At 42.1% G+C, this 24,933-nt stretch overlaps 1 protein-coding gene across 1 annotated transcript in view; it reads right to left on the bottom strand.

Annotated features, from left to right (window-relative positions):
* PAPPA2 (pappalysin 2) overlaps window positions 1-24,933 on the bottom strand; it is a 297,667-nt gene that overhangs the window by 71,031 nt on the left and 201,703 nt on the right. The window contains exons 14-16 of the mRNA XM_060088558.1: window positions 8,482-8,653; window positions 4,786-4,963; window positions 3,388-3,601 (exon numbers count right to left, since the gene is read on the bottom strand). Of these exons, the coding sequence (XP_059944541.1) occupies window positions 3,388-3,601; window positions 4,786-4,963; window positions 8,482-8,653 (564 nt within the window). The remainder of the gene's footprint in view (window positions 1-3,387; window positions 3,602-4,785; window positions 4,964-8,481; window positions 8,654-24,933) is intronic.

Raw genomic sequence — 24,933 nt, forward strand, 5'->3', positions numbered from 1 at the left:
AAAAGAAAAGTTATATTCCCTATAAACCTACTACCTAGAGATTACGACTATTAATATTCTAATCACTTCTAGCTTCTGAAGAATGATAAAAACATACCCTTAATATGGAAAATAAGGATTGTGTCATTTATAATAATTATGTTCTGCTTTTATCCACTTATTGTATTGTGAATGTTCTCTCATGTCTTTAATATTCTTCTAAACATCTTTAATGGTGACAGGATATTTCATGATATGCCCGTATAATTGTATGGCTGTACTCTATAATGGGCATTCATTTTGTTTTATTGAATTTTTTGTTACTCTCCTTCTCAATTTTTCCCTCTGGAGAATCCATACAGTTTGGGTGATACTGACTCTACCCATGACTTCAAGGCCAGGCCCTTGACCCAGGCCAAAGCCACTGCATTTCCTTGTCTTCAGGAACTAGAGTCAGTGTGAGCAGTGTCACCAAATCCTGGGAAGAAGGGGCAAGGGATCCAGGGGCCAGGAGAAATAATGTCCATGAAAGAGGGAACATGGGGGCTGTGTGTTCCTGAGGTCAGAGCCTAGGTCTTACTGATATCTTCACTCCTAACCCCGAAGCTGGCATAGAACACCCACGTAAAGAAGTGCCAACTGCAGCTGTGCCCTCCCTGCATCCGCAAGTGCAATGGGACAAAGCTTAAACAGGTTGGATAGAAGAGAAAGTCAGATGCAGCATTTATCTTTTTCTCTTGAAACAATATTCAACAGACTTGAGAAGAAGCAGGAAGGCAATGTACTTGGCTGATATTTTGGTAGCTGTTTCCTTCTTTTAAAAATAAATGAACAAAAAGTAATTTCTAGCATATGTATTGAACTTCATAGTTTATAAAACGCTTTCAGTACATTACCTGCTTTGGGCCTCAAAACAATACTCTTGGGTAAAAATCATTACTACTCCTCACATCAAGGAGGCAAAAACCGAGACACGTGGACGTGAACTACATTGTTCAGGGTCATGCAAAGAACAAGTGGAAACTTTGACCATCTAGGAGGTTTTTTCCACTACTCAGACAACGGTAGAAGACTAGCATGTGCCCACTCTGTCTGGGTTAATCTCCCTGTTAACTTCTCTCAACTTCTTCTCCCCCTGCCTGCATGTCCTAGAAAGAATTTTAGGGCTCCATCTGTACAACTCTGGGCTCCAAGCAAGGAACAAGGCTGACATAGTTCATTGGGTAAACACAAGAAGCAAGTGACAGTGATTTACTCCTGACTTGCAAACTTCTGATTACCAGTCCACTGCTGGCTATGTAAACAGGTGTAAACTAAGATTAAAACCAGTTTATGCAGTGCAGTAAATAATTTAATCTCTCCTCAGCATGGTGCTTGTGAATGTAAATGTTTAAGCCCAAACCGATGCTGATGCTGTGATGCAAGCTTCCAGTTTCTCAACCAGAAAAGAAAGCTGTGCCAGCAAATGGCCCTTGTGGGCCCCTGCTGGGGCAGGGAAGCCGGTGGAGTCAGATACGCAGATGCAGCGGAAAGCCCATCGTCATGCAGGAAGCCTCACTGTTCCCAAGGCAAAGATCAGCCATGGGCCCAGGGGAGCTAGGAATAATGCCTCCACCTCGAATTCCTCCTGGCCCCGAGAGACTTTTCTCTCTCCCTCTAGTCTTCATTGCATTGTTCTGCAGACACCTGAGTTGGCTCAGGTGTGTGAAAAGTGAGGCAAGAAGAGAAGAAAAAAAGCAAGAAAACAGCAGCCTTCAGGCTGGTTGTAATGCCATTCTCACTGGAAGATGATCTGGGTACTCACTACCCGTCACTGCATGGTGACGCAAATTGATCTAGACCCTATGACCATCACATGCAAATGTGTTTTCAGCTGTCAAAAACTGTTGACTATACCTGCTAGAGTCACTGAACCAGAATGCTGCTTCCTATGAATTTTTCATCAGTATTTATTCATGTTCTAATTAGCCAGGCTCTTGCCTCGGGCTGAGATCTTGAGGAGGGGACTTCCCTCTCTCCCTCCCAAATATGATCTTGGGCTTTCTTGGGAGTAAAAGGCTCCAGGCAAAGCCGGACTCGATCCATCCCATACTGAGATGGCTGGATGTTGACTAGAGAAGGGCAAATTGGAGCCAGAGAGTAAGCTTCCTGTTTTTCTTTTGCTCCCTTAGAGAATTCTAGCTTACAATCAAAGTTGGTATCTCCTGGAATCACTGGTAATGCCATGCTGGGATTAGGTCAGTTCAAAAAAAAAGTCTTAAAAAAAATACCTACTATGATCAGATTTTGAACTAAATCCTGGGTAAGAAATAAATCTGATTTTCTCCTTTACTGACATAACTTATGGTAGGAAAATAATAGTTACTATTTACTGAGTACAAGCTTTTTCTTCTGAAAGCTTTTTGCTTGTTTTGTTTGTTCAGAAAATGCTTCTTTCTCTGAAATCATTTATTGAGCATTTAGCACAAACCAGGCACTGGGCTGAATATGTATTATCTTGTTTAATCCTCAACTGAGCACTCTGCTGAGGGCATTATCCCCAGCTTACAAAGATGAGACCCAGAGAGTTAAGTAACTTGCCTGAGGTTACTCAGCTAATAAAATGGGGAACAACTGGGATTTGAACCCCAGCATGACTTTCTTTAAAACCCTTCCTCTTACATTGTGCGGTAAGCTTTTGTTCTTTCTGATCCACCATGCGTTCAGAAGAAAGGCTCTCTTGGTTTCCGGGTCTAGGAGTGTATACACACAAAGTCCAGGAGAAAGAAAGCATAGAGACTATAATTACAATATTAATAGCTAATATGTATTGAGTTTTATGCTTTAAAAATAAATTCACTGACTCATGTTTTATACATACTATTTAGTTCCTAAATTATCATTATTATTATTATTATCCTCATTTTACAGATGAGGAAGAATGAGACAGAGAAAGAAGACTTCCCAGCATCACATAACCAATAAATACCTGAGCTGGGGACCATCCCAGACAGTTTCTCCCATAGCCACAACCATAAGCCTCTACCTGTCCTGATGAGGATGTTCTAGGACAGAGTTGGATTTGGGTGATGTGTGTACTGCTTAAAAAGCTCATAACACTTACTTCCAAGGAAAATAATAATTTGGGCAGAGATTCTTTTAAAAACACCTAGAGGAGACTGTGGAATCTCCTATGAGAAAGGATATCTTTACAGAAAGCATACTTGGCCAGCCTGCCTGTCATGACTGGGGAATACACCTGTGCAGGTGAAGAGAGATTATATAGAAAAACAAACACAACAAACAATGGACAACCCAGAAGGTCTTAATATTATTTCCAAAACAGTGGTCTAGGATTTGCAAATGAAGGAACAGGAACAAGGTACAAGGGTAGAGAGAACTGCAAAGACCAGGAACAATCCAACTTACTTCCTGACTTTATTCTCCGCACTTCCCATCACGTAGTAGCCCGGTTTGCATTTGTATCTGCAGATGGAGCCCACATCATGGTTGCCCTGGAGGCAGTGAGGCAGGAGCAAGTTGGCGTTCGGGATAACAGGGGGAACATCACACTCCAACTTGCAGTAGGCTTCAGGAAGAGACCAGAGCCCATCTTCAAGACAGGTCAGCCACGGGCTCAGTCCTGACTCCAAGAAAGAGAAGCACAAGATGCTCAGAACAGAGAGTCCAGAAATAAAATACTAGCAGAGAGAGCAAAGACCTGTCAACATACCGTCACTCTTAGAAAGTCACATTATTCTTTGTGGAGCAGCTTTTCTAAAACCTCAGGTCAAATGTTTATCCTGTACCTTTGTGCCCACAGAGCATCTACTGTGCTCTCGTATACAGCACAGAGGTCAGAAAGCTCTTTTGTGACCTGAATGAAAGGAGGGCTACCAAGCAAATCATTACCTCACTTCCTCACTACAAATAATAAAAATAGAGTAGTGACAGTATTGTGGAAAGCATTATAATAATAATAGATGACACTTTTATAGTGCTCCTTATATGCCAGGCACCACTCTAAGCATTTTACATGTATTCACTTGTGTAAACTTCAAACCTCAAACAACCCTATGAAATAGATACCATCATTATCCCCTATTTTGCAGCTGAGGAAATTGAGTTTAGGTAACTTGCCCAAGCTAGTAAGAACAGAGGCAGGGTTTGTACTCAGGCAGTTTGGATGCAAAGTTCTGCACTTCAACAGCCTACCATATGCCTCAACATCATTCATGGTTTCTCCAAGTGCAATCCATGGACACCCCACAGTAGCATCACCAACCCACCTGACACCTACTAAATCAGAATCTGTCAGCATGAGGCTCAGGAAGTTGCATTTGTAACAAGCCTGCTCAAACATTGTTAGGCACACCTAAGTCCAGGAGGTAAAGAGCAAGATGTGGGGTCTTCATCTCTTCCTAGCAGTACAGCTCATGTAACTACACTCTCATTCCTAAAACAGAACTAAAAGCACCTAACTCATAGGATGGTTGTAAATATTAAATTTAAAAATGTGAATGATAAAGGGTATCTGGATTATTAATATTATTAGAAAACTGTTAGTTGGCTTGACTCCAGAGGACATAAAAGTCAAATAGAAATAGGAAAGTCTGAGTTTCTTTCATTAATGAGATCTTGAGTCAGGGCATTCTGGGACAAGGAATGGTATTGCCCTTTGGGACTTTGCTTGTGTTATCAGAAGAGGGTGATACAGCAGAGCCAAATGGGAAGGGCACTGGGGTGAAGGAAAGATCCCCAAGGTACCCCCGAAGAGAGAGAACCTGAAGAGAACTTGCATACAGCTCCTGGTGGGCCAGACAATACCTTGAAGCTTGGCTGGTGGGATACAGGAGATGGAGCAGCGTTTCAGAAAGTTTGTTCCCTCTGAGCAGGAGAAGTTTGCATAGTTCACCAAAGACTGGTCGGGGACACCACAGTCAAGGGGCATGCAGCTCACAGCCCGGTCCCAGTGCCCAGAGGAACATGTGAGCAGAATTTCCTTCTAGAAACAGAAAATGTTCTGCTGTCAAGGTGACATAAAAAGGTTTATCAAAACAGTTTCCAGGCTTTGAAAGAGTCCTGATGATTATTTGTGCAAACGTTCACAACAGGCAAAATTAGTTTGCCTTTCTCCCTCTTTACGCCTTATTGTCTTAGTGTACTATCTCACACTACCCAGGTATGTTGCTAATGAAAGGCAAATGTTAGTGTAAGGGAATCTTTAAATGAAGACACTCCTCCAGGCCAACTCTTGGCTATCCTCCACGTGCTCCTCCAGATCATTCTCTACCCTTCTCCACCTTGCCCTGGGATGCTGGCTCCTGTAGATTTCATGCCTCTGACTTGTGTTTGGTTTAGCACCCAGGGCAACAGTGGCAGCAGACTGGAGAGGGAGAGAGGCAAGGGAGGTCAGGGTGCTGATCCTTGCTACTCCCTCCCTAGGGCTTGCTGTAGGTTGGCTGCACCCTTTGGCAGCGATCTCCACACATCTCCTGAACTCTCTTCCCAGGGGTTCTGCTAACTGTTCTCTATAGTCAACTCTTCAGGCCTACAGGGGATATCACCCCTTCACCCTGGGATTCTGCACCATCTCCTTGTAATTTCCTATATCCTGCCCCCACCTTTAGAAGTGGTCCCTTTACTGAAGTCCCTCAAATTGGCCACCTCTGAGTTTGTCATCTGTTTCCTGCTGGGACCTTTACTGATAAGCCAACAGATAATGCTACTAAACATAATCGTCTCCTCTGAGAATGGTGCCTAGGCTTTAAGAACCGCTGAGACTTAATGCATATGAGGCATCTTCCAAACTTTGTAGTTAAATTTGAGAGATTCCAGCTGTTTCCCTGGGCCTGCAGTTTCTGTAGGGGAGCCCTAGAATTCATCACCATGAAATAAATGAGGAGACATTTTTTGAACACCTAGAAGGGCCAGATTCTTTACTAGGTTTGGATAAACAAGACCCTCAAGGACCTAATGATTTACCAGCAGAGCAAATCATAGGTTGGAGCAGTGTATCAGAAAACAATTGAAGGGGGGAAAAGGGAAAGAAGGAGAAAGAGAGAGAGGAAGGGAGGAAAGAAAGTAAAAAAGGAAAATGCAGGAGATATATTTTTGTTATATCCTACTTCCTTCTGTCATGATTTGAGAGAATATAATACAAAGACTGCAACTGATAAAATGAAAGAAGTAGAAAACATGGACCAAGGAGAAAGAAAATATAAATTGCTGTTAAAAAAAAAATACAGCGATATAATATATGCATGCTTGTTTTGTGGTGGTGAGATATAGCACTACAGGGGCTGGAGGAGGGATTGCCCATACTTGGGTAGGAGGGAGAGGGTTTGGGGGGAGGTGCACAGGGTAGGTAACTCAGGAACTGGCCTTTGAAAGATGAGCGAGACTTCCCAGCAGCAGAGGGGAAGCAGGGAGAAGAAAGTATTCAGAGTGAGGGGAACAGGATGAGCAGGCACTCAGAGACCTGGATGCTCATGGCTTGTTTGGGAAAAAGCACAGCCGTCATTCTAGCCAATGGGTTACCAAAAGTCAAAGGGAGAGTGGGGAGATTCCGTGGCTCAGCCAGCCATCCCACCAGGAGACCACAGTGGCACCGAAGCCAAAGGTAAAATGACTGGTGAGAGCACCTGTCACCCCTGACACCCACTCTTGGCTGGCTGCTCCTCCCTGCTTTCCAGTGTTTCCCTGTTGCCTGCCAGAAGAGCCCAATTCAAAGCCAGACACATTTTCTCTGTTTAGTTTAAGTTCTTGTGTCAACAAAAAGCAAATATCCCCACTGTCTTGTGATCACGAGCTGGGATCGTACAATCTGTTTAGTGGGGCCAGCCTTGGGTGACAGGAGTGGTCAGCTGGAAAGCTGTGCTTGCTGACTCCACCATTTGGTTGGCAAAAGGTGAGCTCCCACCTTCCTTCTCCCAACTCTGTCCCTGACACACTGATCACAGACTGGAAGACTGGCTCAAACCACAATGATCACTTAAAGAATGTCTCTCAAACTCTGCATATATTGCCTGGTTTTTCTCCTGGCTTCATTAGGTATTAACCATTTTGTTTTGAATTTGTTCCTAATTTTAATGAATTGCAAACACCATCTTTTCTTCTCTCCCCTTCTTTACCTGTATCACAAAAATGTATTTAGTTCCTACATTGTTTTTTTCTTTTTCCTTCTTTCCATCTCTTTTCTAGTGTGAGTTAAGGGCAGGCGATAAGAGTTCTGCCTTTCTCACCAAAGCATCATAGACCAACGAGTTGGTGCTTCAAGGTATGTTAAACCTGTCTCTCTCTATGCAGAACCTAAACCACCTGAAACCAAAGATGGTGTCTTTAAATTCTGACCATGTCTAAGCAAGTGAAATTCTTCCACAGATCCACAACCTGCTAAGCAGTCAACTGGTACAAGATGAAAACAATTCCAATCTTCCAAACCACTGATACCTGACTAACCAATCGTGATTCCACTCTTCCCTCATCATACCTCATCTTTCTCATCTTCTTCTCAAGCATCATTACCTTTTGCCTAATGCATCCTGTCTCTATCTCATATTGTGCTCATGTTTTCTAATGGTTGATTTCAATTTTCAAGTTCCTCTGTAGAGTACTGAAAGCTCTCTAAAGGAAAAATGGAAAATAAAATTCTTAGTTGAGAATACATTATCACGCTCATCATAATGGCAGCTTTGCAGAGAGCTAGGTGCCTACCATTTTGCTAGAAGCTGATAAATTATGTCTAGTCAGTCATCAAAATAACCCAGTGACATAAATCCTTCTGATTTAATTATTTTATAAACGTGGAAACAAACTTAAAGTGCTTAGTTTCTTTTGTGTGTTTGTCTTTACCTAAATTACACACCTACTAAACAGTGGGGTCAAAATTTCATTCCAGGTCTGTCTCTCAAACCACACTCTTCATTAATATATTCTACTACCTTCAGATCACCTTGAAATCTTCAAGTGGTGCATGGTAGCTTGTAGAAATTTGGAAAATTCAGTTAAAGCTAGAATCATGACATAATCCCCACCTCAGTAACAGAAGGAAGAAAATCAGACGCTTTCTTCCAGTCTTCTTGTAAGGAGGGCTGGTGGGGGCGGGGAAGGGGGCTGGTGCAGGGCAGTCAGACAACGAACCACAAACAAGCTGATTGCAAACTATCTTGCCTGCAAATTGTGGACAGGTCTAAACTGCAGCATTCTCATTTTGAAGCCAAAAGTGGGGGTCATAATTTCTGATAGGAAGAAAAAAAAGCAAGGGAGAAGGATGGAATAAGTGTTCCTATCTACTGCCCACCTGGAGAGAAACTGACACCCTAGTTAATGGAAACTGCACCTGTTCTTATATATACCTTGCATTTCTATAAAGCCATGCTTCTCCTTGCTTGTTAGATTCCTCATTTTTCCTTTCAGATGATTTAAAAACACGTGCCTTTCCCCCATCCAGCCAGGGGGAGGAACATGCCTACTGTCCCTCTCCAGGGGCTTGGTCCTGATGACCACGGGTGTCCAACTCACCTGCATGGGCCTGAGGTACTGCCCATTGCTGGCCTGAAGGTCAAACCCCCTTTGACAGGTGATAGAGCACTTCATGTGACCTGGGCCACTGGAGGTACAGTTCACCACATCCGCGTGATCAAGCAGCAATGGCACACAGCTGCCCTGCTCCCCACAGGGCCGATGGACACAGCTGGAGATGACAGAAACAGAAGTATCTTAAACTGACTCAGAACTGGTAGGCAGCAGCAAAGGCTTTGCATCTCCCTCTGGGAAGTGCCTCTAAACCAAAGAGAACATTGTTTCTCCAAAACTTACATTAAATTCATTACTTCCTTCTATGTGACCTGGAACCATGCAACATAAAATGAACAAGAACAATATCATCTATGAAGCGATTATGAACTGGCTTTCTATGGCTCTTCCAGGAGGACAAAATGATGGTGGAACAGGTGGGGAGCGTGTCTCAAGAGCTCTGGATGGCATCAGAAATGAACAGATCAGAAGATAAGCCTTGAAATATTTCATAACCAGTACTCTGGGCCCCAAACAACCAGAACAGACATAGGACAAAGGTCAGGAGTGAATCCTGGAGGCCCCTGGTTGTGTCAGGCATTAAACTTTCTGTTGTTCGATCACAGGTTTGTCGCAGGGGGCCCTGTAGGAAGGGCCTGGTTGTTTGAGATGGCAGAAAAAGCAACATTTATTTACTGATTGGCATGGAAGTATTTTTGACAACTGGCATACACCACTGAATATCAGCACCGGCTAATCAGAAATTGAGCCCATGGCAAAAAGAAGAAACTCACACATATCAGATCCCTGCCACATGCCTGACGTTGTTCTAGATGCTTCCAGGACATTATCTCAGCAGAGGAGAACTGCTGTCCAGATCTCAAGGGCTAGTCAACTGGGAACAGGAGGGACAGTTAACTCCCCAGGGTTTGGGAAGACTCTGCTGGGACCATAAGAGCAGCAAGGATGCAACAGAGATGGGCCTAGAGATTGTCATACTGAGTGATGTAAGTGATGTAAGTCAGACAGAGAAAGACAAATATCATATGATATCGCTTATATGTGGAATCTAAAAAAAGAGTACAGATGAACTTATCTACAAAACAGAAATAAAGTTACAGATGTAGAAAACAAATTAATGGTCACCAGTGGGTAAGGTGGGGGAGGGATAAATTGGGAGATTGGGATTGACATATACACACTACTATATATAAAATAGATAACTAGCAAGGACCTACTGTATAGCAAAGGGAACTCAACTCAGTGCTCTATAATGGACTATATGGGAAAAGAATCTAAAAAAGAGTGGATATATATATATGTATAACTGATTCACCTTGCAGTACACCTGAAACCCACACAACATTATAAATCAACTATACAAAAAAAAGAGTGGGGGGGGCATGCAACAGAGCCAAAAGAGGGTTACCCTCTTATCAAGGCAGAACAACAGAGATTAAAATTTAGAGCAACTGCCCCCAGGCTGTGTGAATTTGAATCCTGGATTCACCATTTACTACTACCTGTATGATTTGGTTATTTATTCCCCGGTATTTCAGCTCCTTCCGCCATGAGATGGGGATAATAATGGTGCATATCCCCAGGGTTGTTACTGTTCCTGGGTTAATTCTCTCTACTGCTCCACTGCAAATGGCCCAAGTCCCACCTTCAGTGGCCTGTTTTTTATGAACCAGCCACATGGTTTAGTTTTCCCATTTCTGTACTTTTGCTCAATTTGTTGTATTTTCTAAAAGGCTTTCCTTCTCCAAGAAGCCCCTCCAGATATCTTCCTCCCTCGAACCTCCCAGGGAAATTTAAAAAATAACTCTTCTATCACTTCTTTTACTCTATCTTGTAGTATAGTCATGTATGCATTTGATTGTTCTTCAGTTAATTAATTTATCCATCCTTTGATCCACAAGGCAATTAGTATCTGTCTCCTAAATGCTGTTGAATCTCCCAACTAGATTATGATATTCTTGAAGACAAACACTGACTCCTACTCACTTTTGTATTCACCATACACCTCATTGTAGGAGTTACAATAAGTGTCTGCTGAATTAAATTTGTTCATATCATAGACATCAAAGTAAGTCAATGGCTACCAAAATGGCAAATTTGTTAAATTTTATAGTGATAGGTGGGGATATGAAATACAAAAAATCATTATCAAACAATGATGGAGGATGGGAGGGAGATGCAAGAGGGAGGAGATATGGAGATATATGTATATGTATAGCTGATTCACTTTGTTATACAGCAGAAACTAACACACCATTGTGAAGCAATTATACTTCAATAAAGACGTTAAAAAAGAAAAAAATGATCCAACCATCTTGCCCTACTCATTCATTCATTCATAAACATTTACTGAGCACTTAGATTGGCAAGGCATTGGTCTCAGTACTGGGGATAAAATAAATAGGCCCTTAAAGAACTCATAGTCTAGTGGTGTAGAACAACAAGATATTTTCTTGCTCATGATGTTTTTGCCAGTGGTACTAAATATTAGTTAAAATGACTTCTGGGAGTCTCGTCATCATTAATTTGTTCTATTTGCCCTTGAATTGTGTTAGCAGCCAACGACCTTATCACGGAGCTGGGCAACAATATAAGAAAGTGGAAAATAGGGGCTTCCCTGGTGGCGCAGTGGTTAAGAATCCGCCTTCCAATGCAGGGGACACGGGTTTGATCCCTGGTCCGGGAAGATCCCACATGCCGCGGAGCAACTAAGCCGCATGTGCTACAACTACTGAGCCTGCGCTCTAGAGCCTGGGAGCCACAACTACTGAAGCCCGCGCGCCTAGAGCCTGTGCTCTGCAACAAAAGAAGCCACTGCAACAAGAAGCCTGCGCACCACAGCGAAGAGCAGCCCCCGCTTGCAGCAAATAGAGAAAGCCCGCGCACAGCAACGAAGACCCAGCGCAGCCAAAAATAAGTAAGTAAATAAATAAATAAAAAAGAAAGTGGGGGCTTCCCTGGTGGCGCAGTAGTTGAGAGTCCGCCTGCCGATGCAGGGGACACGGGTTCATGCCCCAGTCCGGGAAGATTCCACATGCCGCGGAGCGGCTGGGCCCGTGAGCCATGGCTGCTGAGCCTGCGCGTCCGGAGCCTGTGCTCCGCAACGGGAGAGGCCACAACAGTAAGAGGCCCATGTACCGCAAAAAAATAAAAAAATAAATAAAAAATAAAAATAAAGTGGAAAATAAAATGTCATTGAATTGAACATACTGCCTTGAAATAATTGAGAATTGCTTTAAAAAGCACTAGTCCAAAAAGTATGGATTTGATTCGAATATGCTAAAGTGGCTGCCCCTGATCTTGTACCCATGGGGTTTAAGTTACACGTCAGGGATTTAAGTTATATGTCAGTGACATTCTCATTTCTTTTACCTATGCTTATTAGGTATAGGATGGAGGAATTGGAGTTGAGTGGCATGAAGGAAACTTTTTTACTCCTTTAAGCTCTGATTATTCTCTGTGAAGGTGTAGTATTCCCTCAGAATCACTCCAGGGAGCCTGATGAAGGGAGGAATATATGAATTGCGGGGGGATGATTGTTAATTGTCAGCATGGATTCTCCAAATCCAATGCTGCTAATTAGGTATGCAATACAGGAAATAAACCTTTGTCTCCAAGTCTTTATTCAGCCTAGCTGGATAAGTAATCTGAAACCTGACGGTCCTTCATGGAATGAGATCAGAACACCTCATTAGTGATGCTAAAGAACTTCAAGTTCCATAGATACTATATGCCCTTGATGTACACAAAATGTAATATTTCTTCAGCATGTTAAGCAGAGAAGACTGGAAAACAGAGTCATTAACAGTTCTGGTTCATGTCAGCTCACTGCCAAGAAATTAATGTGAAAAAATAGCACGTGCTATTTTCCAGTGACTCCATCCAATTCATCCATGTCATCACTGAGGATAAATACGTGCTGAGATAAGACACAAAACAAATACTCTGAATGAGCCTCCTTCCATCAAGATGGTGTTCCATTAACTACTGTTGCTATGACTACCAGTATGAAAAGTCCATCCAGCCTTGGCAGCAAGGGAGGAAGAATGAGACAGGGGATGATAGAAAAGAGGGAAAGTGGCATGAAATAAAACCAAGGCAAAAAAAAAAAAAAAAAAAAAAAAAAGCATCAAACCCAGACCTGTTTATGAAGTGAGAAATGGTTTTAGGGCAGCTGCTGCAAATTCTTTCACTAGCTTATATTTCCATTTGCTTCCTTTTTAAGGAATTTGTTTTATGAGAGTGGTGTTTGTCAGGTCGTTAGCTTCTGATGGCATCTGGTACCAATTGCAGACTTCTCTCCTTTGCACCCCATCCCCAAACCCCTTTTTGTGTTTCTCGTCCACTACAAATACTGCTTCCCTGAGTGAAGTTTCTGTGTTCTCCGTTTTCCCATGCTCCTGATACATTTTTCTTTCTGGCTACTGTTACATTAAGCCCCAATATCATAATGATAATGCTGATAGTAATCATAATTAGTCTTAAAACTTTTCAAAAGCTTTCTTCTTATGGTCTTTGGACAAATGTTAATGAAAGTGGCAGCAGGGAAGCCTTATAATGCCCCAGAGAGATGGGCAGTTAGGTATTTATCTTGGTTTGACATACAAGGAAACTAAAGCTGTTTGAAGACTGGCTGGAGGCTGCACAGCGAGTCAGAGGAAAATCCTCAGGCTGGATCTCAGAGCCCTCACTCTCGGGGCCAGCCTAGACCACCAGGCCGTCTCCCTGGCGATGAGGTGGATCTCCTGCTGCTTTCTTCTCCATTCAGGAGCTAGCATAATTGGCCAGGATGAGCCAAGAAGCTCCTCAGCAGGGTAGTCAGGGGAGAAAGGGTAGAATATTAAATGGTTGGTCTCAGTTTTGAGCAGTTTTCTTTTAAATGAGAGAAAATCAAATTGGCAATTTTTGTCCAGCTGCCATTGCCTGCATGATGCCCTGCTAAGTGTGTTTCTTACTTTGGCAACCACTTCTCACCCTTCCACCCATCGTTTTCCAGACCTCTCCCCACACCCCATCACAAGGTGTTCTCAGGTAAGGATATGATGCAGCCAGTCAGAGGTGATTCACAGGTATTTCCATTTTAACAGGAGACAAAGTTTGAAGGCAAAGGAATGAGTTTTTCATGATAGAATTTTAAGTCAGTAGGCCCTTAGAGGTCACATTATGTAGATGGTCACCTTACCCATCATTCTAGCTTTGCTCTTTGTCTCTCCACTTCCCCAATAAGCCTCTACTCTCTCCCTTCTTGTCCTCACTTCTGGAAGCCATTATGTTTGAGGGTTTTTTTTTTTTTTTTTTTTTTTGGTGGTACGCGGGCCTCTCACTGTTGTGGCCTCCCCTGTTGCGGAGCACAGGCTCCGGAAGCGCAGGCTCAGCAGCCATGGCTCACGGGCCCAGCTGCTCCGCGGCATGTGGGATCTTCTCAGACCGGGGCACGAACCCGTGTCCCCTGCATCGGCAGGCGGACTCTCAACCACTGCGCCACCAGGGAAGCCCTGTTTGAGGGTTTTAAAAAATGCTTTCAGTAGAGAAATCCCTTTTCAAAATGTATGTTATCCCTGGGCTATCTTCTTGCATATAACCTGCTCGTGGACACCCAGGCACACTCGTAGTTCCGTCCTACCAAAATGATGTGTGTGCTTCCTTTTTGTTTGGGCCTCTGCGTGATGCCTTGGGAAACCTCTGTTGGCAGAGTTCCATAAAAGAATGGCCCTCATCTGCCACAAGGCAGACTTTGTCAACCACAGTTGTACATTTGACTCACTTAGAGGCAGCATTTAAAAAATATAGATACCCAGGCTCTGTCCCCTGGAAATTTTGATTCTGTAGGCTTGTGGTGGTATCCTCACAGCTGTGATTTTATTTTAAGTTCCAAAGTTTTTGATGCTCACCAGGAGTGAAACCCAGCACCGTAAAGATCTGGGTATGTGTAACCTGAAAGATATGTCAACAAATTCCATAGGCCAAGACTATAAAATAACAAATGCTGATTCCAGAAGGAGAAACTTGTTCCACTGTTTCATCATTATGCTTTAATGTTTTCAGCACAAATTATCACGTGGGAGTCATAAGACAGATCAAAAGTATAAAACATTTCCCCCATTCTGAAGAATCTTTCAGTACGGCTGAAGAGAGAAAATAATTAAATCATGTGGTACCGATTATAAATCCATGGCTGTTCCAGAGAAAGTTTTATCATTGGATATGATTTGACCTCAATAAATTAATAGGATTTGGAAAGGCAAAAGAGATATGCCAGAAAGATACCTCCAATGCTTTCCAGACAGAACACAGAGCAAAGTAACACTCTAAAAACCTAGACAAAATCACCATTTCCTCTCCCTGCCACTGAGAACTGAAGAAAATTCAGTAGGGGAGGGGCTCTTAAATTCTGACTAATAAATTTAAAGAACCTATACGGAAAAGAGTCAACATCGATATCTGATGATAGACTTAGAGGCAAGTCCCCCAAATCTTCCCCTACCTTTCAGTGATTGGTGAGGAACAGAGTAAGGCTAACATCAGAAAGCAGATATCGTTCTCAGCAGAGACAGCAGACAGACTCACTAACAAACCTACCATGAGCTGTGCCCCAGGGCATGCCAAATCAGGCACATTTTAAAATTTTCCATTGCTTGAGGCCACTACAGTGAAGCTGGCTTCATTTCCAGCCAAGGTCCACATTTGGGAAGCTGGGTAGTTCCTAAGGAATGGGTGAAGTCCTGGCTGTTCTGTCCACAGCTTCCTCACAGCTTTCGTGTAAGGTTCCCCTGAGGGTCTGTGCCACCCTGGAGAAATTTCAGAAGGCTATGACACTATACCACTATTCAGAATCAATAGTGAAACCTTATTTCTCCCATGTAAGAGCTGATGGAAGTTATGCACTAAAGACCCCATTTCTTGCATGTGACAGATGGAGGGTGGGGAAGACCTTTAAAAATGATCTTAGAGGAACCACAGTTTGTTAAAACTAAAATGGACCTTAAAGATAATTCAACCCTAATTCCTCATTTTAGAGATGAGGAAATTGAGCCCAAAAGAAATTATGGGATATTCCACAACTTCCTACCACACTCAGACTACAATATAATAACAAAGAAACACTTAATTAAGTTTTAGATTAAACTCAAAATCAGGTTGACATCAGCTCATGAACTTTTCTAAAGTCAACATCCCACCCTCCCTCAGGCATCCAACTTGATATCTGGAATCTAGATTAGTTTAGGAGAAACTTTCTGGCATCTGTATCATACTTTTTGAGAAATAGCATGGTGTGATGGAGAAAGTAGTAGATCAAGGCCAATGTGACCAATGTGACTTGGGTTCAGGTCTTGGCTTGTCCCTGCTTAGCTCTATGACATTGGGCCTTTTGTCTGCAAATCTGTAAAATGATGGGGTTAAACTAGGTTCTCTCAAGGGTCCCTTCCAGCTTTAACATGGTATTTAACTTTCTAGATGAGATGATGGTGCTACTGGGGTGGGAGTACAGAAAACCCATGAATGGGCAGGATGTGGTAGAGAACCCAAAAAAAGAGTTGCTCACAATCTTTCTTTCCTAGTGTAAGTTTTTGCTTAATGTCCCAACATTTAAGTTGTTTAGTTAAACAAAATATTGCAATTCATTTATCCAAGTGCCACCATTGACCACCTAGCAATCCCAGTGGTTTCTGTAGAAACAACTCTTTGAAGGTTACATAGTAAAAGAGGATCAGATTTCTCTCCATTCCTCCACTTTGTTTTACCAATTCTTATTGAAATAAGAGGGTATGGGCTAAGAAGAAACGTATGCTCTGAATTTGGCAGCAGACGGAAATAATATGTACAGAAAGTAGAGTGGACTGGAAGAGATGGAGTCCTTGTTAATCTTCCCACCACCAACAGCAAAACCAAATAATAATAATAATATCCATCCTTAGAGAGCTTTGCTGTTTCTCCAAACAAATACAAAAACATATGGCCTCCATTCTGGCTCCCCATTCTACTTCCTCCTCACTACTGGCTCCATCTTTGCTTTATAGGACAAGAACCAGACTAAATGTCAAGTACATTTCCATCAGCCTTCTTGGGCAGAACGAAGCTGGTACTTTGAGGGGTTTTACTGAAAGGTCATACTGACCAAGAAGGGAAAATTAATTCAAATTCTTCTCCTCTGAAGAGTCTCATCTGATAGAAACAGAGGAATCTCAGTAATAATTCTGATTTTTCCATCACATGACAAAGAAATGAATTACTGCACTAAGCAGACTTCTCCTTCCTTCCTGTATCCTGGGAAAGTGGAGGTTTTCTCTGCCCCTCTGTTGAAGTCTTTGCCCCTAAATTGGCCCCTGAAAACATCTCTGTTAGGAGATGCCCATCTCTTCCTCGAATGTGACCTATTCATAAGTTCAGGACTGGGCTCTGGTGGCCCCAGGACTAGTAATTTCCTTCACTCATTTCTATTTCTGGGCATGGTTTTTACCATGCCTGATTGTAACACTAGAAGTCCCATCCAAATGCCCCCTCTTCCTCTAAAGAAAAACAGATTTACATCACACAGCCAAAAGCACTCCCTTTCAAAATCCCTGTCTCACCAAGTTTCAGAACTGACGATTTTAATGTAGATTATAAAATATGTGGAACACCAAAGAAAGAGTCAAAACAATTTCTGGCTCACCGGCAGAGAATGTGCGCCCTAGCACAGCACCAAGGAAACATAATCACTCATCAGAAACAACAACAATAAAAACAAATATTATGTCTACATAGAATATATATAATAAACTTTTTTCCAGTTTGCGAAGGCAGTAACCATTTCCACGTGAGGCATTTCCTAATGAGGAGTGATCACTGGAGCCCCCAAATGACTGCACTGCTGACTCCCCCTACCCACCCCACTATTCTTCCCGGGGCACCAATTAAACTATTAATTCAGGAGTGACACTTCTCCAGCCATATTCATAGGCCAAGGCTGGGGAATTGTGAAACAGGTGGAGTTAAGTGAGGGAACAACATAATCCTGAGAATAAAGTTTAATGGGCATGGGGAGGTGGGGGTGGTGGTGGGATGAACTGGGATATTGGGATTGACATGTATACACTAATATGTATAAAATAGATAACTAATAAAAAAATATGCTTGCAAAAAAAAAAAACAGTTTAATGGGCATGAGCTTCCATCTGTGGCATTCCTAGAACAGTACTTACAAGGCAGGAAGAAAGGGTAGCATGGCTTCTGTGTGGCTATATACAAGCTACGCGTTAACTGAGGTCTTGAGGAGTCGCAAGCCAGCACCTTGAATGAGCCCCAAATTCACATATAGAAGTAGAATATAAAACACATGTTGGGCCCCTCTGGGACTCTCTCTCCCCCTTGGCTTCCTTTCCCCATAAAGTTTCTGGACTCCCCAACAGAAGCTTCACATTGTTCCCATCATCTCGTAATTCAGGAATTTATCAGTCCTTGGTTGACATCAGATTTGGAATATTACTCTCTTCTGTCCTTTTGTTCTTCCTAGCATTCCCAAGCCTTGCAACATCAATGGCTCATTTGCTTATGGAGAAATGAAGGCCCAAAGAAGGGAAGGGACTGTCCTAAAATCGTGTGGTGAGACTAGATGATGCGGCCAAATGTGAGAGGCAGGGGTCTGGACACTGGGCTTGCTGCCATTCTAATCGCCAGGCTTCCGTCTCCACAGTTATGGCTACACCGAACCATGGCCTGAGAGTCCTCGCAACCAGAACTTAGGGTCAAATCCGTCAACAGTGTCTGTCTATTTGGCAGGCTGGCAAGACAACAGAACCCTGGAAATACTGGCTTGTTTTTATTTTCTGTGCTTTCTCCACCAGCTGCCATTAATACAGACCATAACCACAGGGCCAGCCCTGAGAAAAATTGGGAAGCAGGTGATATTTTAAACTCATTTCTCTTTTCGGCACCACTTTTCCCACATCTCATACTCCCCCAAACTTCCAATTACCTACACTAGGTTGCATTTCAGCAGGGCTCTGGTATACTTTTGAATTGGCAAGGTCCATAAGAGAATACTTCTGGCATAAACAGTTGATAACGACTTAAGACATTTCTATTTCTATTAAGTGGTTATTGACTATTTTAAAGAGACTGCTGGAGATTATCAGGACTTGGACAAAATAATTCCTAATTGTGGACTTTCAGACACTGTGATAAGGCATTGGGAATTAGTGTTGTGAAGTCACTGTTTTGAAACCAGCCTTAGCGGTAGACTCCAACCCCAAGTCTTCCTAAGATGTCTGCGCCTGTAGCCCTGAAATCTGAAACCTGAAAGCTGCCACCCAACTGGTTCTAAGAATGTATCCCACCATCTCAGACAATGTAATATTTTAATAAAGGAACCATCTCAGACAACGTAATATTTTAATAAAGGCTATTTCTAGAGTAGTCTAGCCGTGCCCCAATAAACCCCTAAGTGAGACCATGTCCATGACCTTTCCATTTTTCCTCTATAACCCCATGAGAGTAAACAGTTGAAAAGACTCAAACAGCTCACTGTGTCTCCCAAAGCAGATCTGTCTTTCACCAGGCCATCCATCATCGGCCAGGAGAACCAGAATCCTCGCCAGTGGATTCTCCTCCTTCCCTCTATTTTATGGACAAATCATTCTGGGAAAAGGAAGTTGAGCAAGAAACCTAGGGAACAACTGAGCGGCTATAATTCTTTTCTTGCTTAAGAAGCAAAAACAGATTCAATGTTAATTTGCTAAACTGCTTTGGGGAAGAAGATAATCAAATGAATAGAAATGCAATACATATTTCATTTCTATAGGGCCTTTCCCAGCAGCAAGAGAGAACACTTCCCATCATCCTGGAACATTAAAAGGAAACCCTATGCTAAATATAAAAGATGAAGAGCCAAAGGATAAATAGATGCTTTAAGCTGTAGCCCCTAGCACAAGAAAGGAAGAAGCCCTTTACTTTGTGAGGCTATCAAAAGGGTGGTGATTGAAATGTTTTACATAGGACTGAGTAGGGAACAGAGAAGCCTGTCAAGGTATAGGGGCCCAATCCAGGAAGAGAAGGAAGGGAAAGTGTTGGCATTTTAAATCTGAGCTCCAAATAATTGAAGCGCGATAGGAATTGGTAAAGCAGCAGCAATGAGGGTTCCAGGGAATAATGAAGCATGAAGCAGAATGACGGATAATAGAGATGGAATGATCCTATTACCAAGACCAGGCTCACAAACTGATTACAGCAGGGATGGAATGCCAAGGCACTGAGCTGTGCTCTGGCTGCATGCCCCTGGACTCAGGCTCAGAGGCCTTATAATCTAGCCCCAGCTCTACCAGTAATCTATGGTGCAACCAAGAAGAAACATTTTTACACCTGAGGAGTCCCAACATCTTCCAAATGGAAAACACAGCCACTTGCTCCCAGAAATTCTCTGGGGGTTATAAAAGTCATAGAAGTGAATTCTATGGAAGAGGTGCTTTCCTTTCTACCACATCCCTCCACTCCCCAACCAAAATCCCATGTCTACAGTGAATTCTCCACGGACAATGGAGGGTGACCCAGAAATCCTCTATACTTGACTTACTGATGAAGGTGCTGTCTTCTTGGTCAGCAGATCCACCTTTTCAAGATTAGCTTTCTAAGGCTAAAGATATCTTTTGTGTCACAGCACAGCAATGTCATTCAAAGGTGGGATCTGAAGAGGCAAGGCAGCTGAGGGGAGCCAGCCTGAGATAGCATTAACCCTGCATGTTACTGAAGTTTGTAAATCGCAAATGGAAAGATATGAATTATTTGGTGGTAGCTGACTGTTGGCTTTTCTCCCTGAATTATTTATTTTATTTTTTACAGTCCCTGCTTCAGGAAACAGAATCTGAAGAACAGAGGCTCCACAGAGAAAACAAAAGTGACTAAACTAATATACATGTACACAAATTTGCAGGTCTCTGTGCATCCTGAGGCACTTCAAACCAAATCAGCTATACACTATTTGATTACTCATTTTTAAAAAATAAATTTATTTATTTATTTATTTTTGGCTGTGTTGGGTCTTGGTTGCTGCGTGTGGGCTTTCTCTACTTGTGGCGAGGTGGGGGCTACTCTTTGTTGTGGTGCGTGGGCTTCTCATTGTGGTGGCTTCTCTTGTTGTGGAGCATGGGCTCTAGGCGCTCGGGCTTCAATAGTTGTGGAGCACAGGCTCGGTAGTTGTGGCGCACAGGCTTAGCTGCTCTGAGGCATGTGGGATCTTCCCTGACCAGGGACTGAATCCATGTCCTCTTCATTGGCAGGCGGATTCTTAACCACTGTGCCACCAGGGAAGTCCCTATTCATTTTTAATTACCTGATTCTTTTCTTTACACAAGCATGATTAACAAAACATGGCAGGTATGTTAATTACGTGAGGCATTATGTCAAGTATAAAAGAGATGGAGGCTGAACTCTCACTGATGTCCACAGTAACAGCCTAATAGTAAATGTTTCTAATGCAAAAGATAAATTCTGCTTAAGAGCTGTTGGCTTGAATATACAATCATATGAGACCACAATGTATGTGTTCATTATTTCCTCTTGACTCAGACTTTATGTGCTCATGCTCAGTTTGCTTTAACTAAAGAGGAAAATCCAGATTTATGCAGAAAAGATAAAAGGAAAGAAAGAGAAGAGAAAATCTGGGGATGACACTGCTGTTTACAAAAATATTTATATTTTACTTAAAAAATAATGCCTTTCTGAATGGCACAATCATTTAAAAAGTTAAATCATCTAAAAATTTAGTTACATAATTCAATGCATATTAATCTTCTCCAAAAGACTGCCTTGTGTAAAATAACATACACACACACACTTACACATACATAACCACATTTCACTAGACCAAAATTGCTAAATAAATTAACCCTCAATTGTCCTACATTATGAAAAGAGTCAGAATGCAGATCATTTAAATAATAACCACTTTTTAATTTTCAGATTTTTAAAATAATTTTATGATTTTCTAGGAAACCCAATTGATATTACTGATTGTTTTTCACTTTAATGAACACTGTAACAATTCTGGTTGAGCTATTGAGAAGGTGGCTCAGGCTTAGGAAAAAGGGAAAATGAACTTGGGAATAAAATGTAGAAATGGATCAGTCATAAAATGGACGTGGTGGGCCTAGATAATGTAGTATTGAGAGGACATTCTCTGGTAAGAGGCTGTTTAGATAATCCACCTACCAAGAACTGGGGAATCCCTGTAAGAAAAGACCTTACTTGGGGAATCATTGTTCTTCCCTCATGCTTTTTTCCTGCATGCAAATTCCTCACCATGTCCCTTGTGACCCAAGATGCCTAGTAAGTTGAAACTACACCAGTACAGTGTGTGGCTCTATCAGGCCATGAGACACACGTAGTGAGATCCTTGTAACTCCAAGGTCTGGGCACACAGTCAACTAGTCCAGCCTAACATATTTTGGTGGACATTATTCCAGCCTCTTAGAATCCACAACCTTGTGTAATTCTCTCAGCTTGAGTGCGGGTGGGACCAGTGACTTACTTCTAACCAAATGAATATGGTGAAGGTGACAGTGTCACTTCTGAGTACACAATCTTAGACTGAAAGGTACTCTTGCTGAGAGACTCTCTCTTTGTGGCTTTGAAGAAACAAATTGCCAAGTGTGAGCTGCCCCATGGAGATGGCTATGGGGTAAGGGACTGAGGACAGCATCTGTGCAACATCCAGCAGGAACCAGGCCCTCAGTCTGGCAGCCTTTTGGGACCAAATGCCTACAGAGGACCCAGTTAAGCCTGACCTAAAATCTTGAATTTCAGAAACGGTGAGAGTATAAATGTGTATTGGTTTAAGCTGCAGAAAACGAATATATACACAAACCAGGCTTTAAATTGTCGTCTTCCTTCTGGCTTACCTGTACTTCTAATCTCCAAGAGACTGGAATATTTCTTTTCTGATTTTCTCTCCTTGAGGAATAAGATTCTTTTTGTCTGGGTTAGGACCACATAGGAGCTGGGGCAAAATTTCTCTTTTTCTAATGACCCCAAATCCCCTGGATTCTGCCCATAAAATTGCCCCACTAGATAATTCATTTCCTGAACTTTTCCAAAATTCCAAAATATCCTTACAATTCCACCATTTATTACCTACTCCATCAAATATCACCAGATCACCTGCATTACTTGTAGCCCACATCTACATTTCTTGGTTTCATGGATTCCTCAAAATAAATATTGCATTTGCATAAACATATCTAAAACACAGGTGTTCTTTAATTATTCCAGGGCCAGTTAAAATCTTCTTACTGCAATCCAAATACAGTTTGAGGGAGGGTGGAAGGATTTCTTGGAGAGTAATAGACATGAGTATATTTCTTTTTAAAAATAATTAATTAATTAATCAATTTTGTTGCTGTTGTTGAGGTATAGTTGTTTTACAATGTTGTGTTAGTTTCTACTGTACAGTGAAGTGGAGTTCCCTGTACTATACAGCAGGTTCTCATTAGTTATCTATTTTACACATATTAGTGTATATATGTCAATCCCAATCTCCCAATTCACCCCACCACCACCCCCCGCTTTCCCTCCTTGGTGTCCACACGTTTGTTCTCTACCTCTGTGTCACATGAGTATGTTTCTAATACAGCTTTTAGTTCATATAATGAAAGCTTTCTTTACTAAAAACAAATTACTTTGATACTACTCTTAGTTTTGCTAGTTTTAAATAAGGTGAATTTGTACACACTGAGTCTCAGTTTCCTCAACTGAAAAATGATTCCTGGCATATTGTAGGCACTTAATAAATATTTTTTGAATGATGAATAGTCTGCCTCTTTACACACACACACACACACACACACACACACACACACCATATAGAATAATTAGTTTTACAAATCAGTCTACATTAAAGTTTTCAGAAGCCTTTCTTCTTTTTTTTTTTTTTTTCTTTTTGCGGTATGCGGGCCTCTCACTGTTGTGGCCTCTCCCGTTGTGGAGCACAGGCTCCGGATGCGCAGGCCCAGCGGCCATGGCTCACGGGCCCAGCCGCTCCGCGGCATATGGGATCCTCCCAGACCGGGGCACGAACCCGTATCCCCTGCATCGGCAGGCGGACTCTTAACCACTGCGCCACCAGGGAGGCCCAGAAGCCTTTCTTCTATGTGAAATAAAATACGGCAATGTATATACAATGTGTATACACACACACACATATTCACTGTTTTAGACATAAATTTTTACACAACTCAACTCTCAATTATCCACAAAGATAAGAAGGATCAAAGCATGACTCTATACAGTGAGTGAGAAAGAATGTGAGAACAAGAGAGAGAGAGAAGAAATAACTCAGGTTTCCACATGAATATTCATTTTAAAAGATTAATGTCCTATTCAATTGTATATAAGAATACTTGGCTTTGATAACCTATAGTTTAAGGTAAACCTCAGAACCCACGATAGTTTTATATTTATGAGGATCTATTACTTGTTTTCCATCTCAATCAGAATGTATATTTATACTGAATAAGCTAAAGAGATATTTATAATTTATATTTGCCTTGGACTTAAGTTCAAAGCATTAAAAAAAAGAAAATATGCATTTCCAGTTAGGTCAGTCTACTTAAAAGTTATATTGAAAATTGGTCTTAGTATTAAAGCCAGGAACTTAAAGAAAATCTTAATCTGGAACATACAAGGCAGAGAGAAGGGGTTTCTTCATGGTTATTTGACAAGATATCTTCTGCCAGTTACAGCTTATTCCCTCTCAGTTCCAAATCTCCACCTTCATTGCCCTGCTTTGCGATACTAGAGATGGACCATGCAAATATTGCTCTTTTGCCATTTAGCACGATGTCATGTTTTCCCAGTAGACGTAACTGGAGAGACACTGCAGGAGGAAGGGGTGTTTCTTCTTGATTCCTATGTGCTTTTTCTTCTTGATTCTGCAGCTCTTTGATGTCCAACACAGCCTTGGTCTAGTGGTGCTCACCCCCTAATGAGTTTCAGTGACACCCTGCATGTCCCAGCAGTTCTACCAGCACTGCAGCTGGCTTCCCAGCAAAGGTACCCCAGTGAATGACTTCCCACAAAGTTTCAGCAGCACCCCAATGGGTGGCCTCCCATCAAGTTTCATCAGTGCTGAGCAGGTGACCTCCCAGAAAGTTTTAGCAGCACCCCAATGACACCTTTCCATAAAGTCCCAATAGCACCTCAACAGACAGCTTCTTAATGAGCTTTGATCAGCACCCCAGTGGGTGGTTTCTTGATTGCCAGTCTCAGCCTATGAAACCTCAGCAAACTTCTCTGTCGCCCAGTGTGCCACTGCTCCACCCTCTCCAATGAGATCAAAATCACAGCCTTGGAGGGGGTCAGGTACTCTTCCTTGGATACTCTTCCCTCATCCCTAAAAGTAATGATTGCTCCCTATATCTATCATTCTTCTATGTTAGGGTTCTCTTTACCATTTAGTAGTTAATCCTC

Source organism: Mesoplodon densirostris, chromosome 2 (assembly GCF_025265405.1).
Source record: "Mesoplodon densirostris isolate mMesDen1 chromosome 2, mMesDen1 primary haplotype, whole genome shotgun sequence".
NCBI lineage: Eukaryota > Metazoa > Chordata > Mammalia > Artiodactyla > Ziphiidae > Mesoplodon > Mesoplodon densirostris.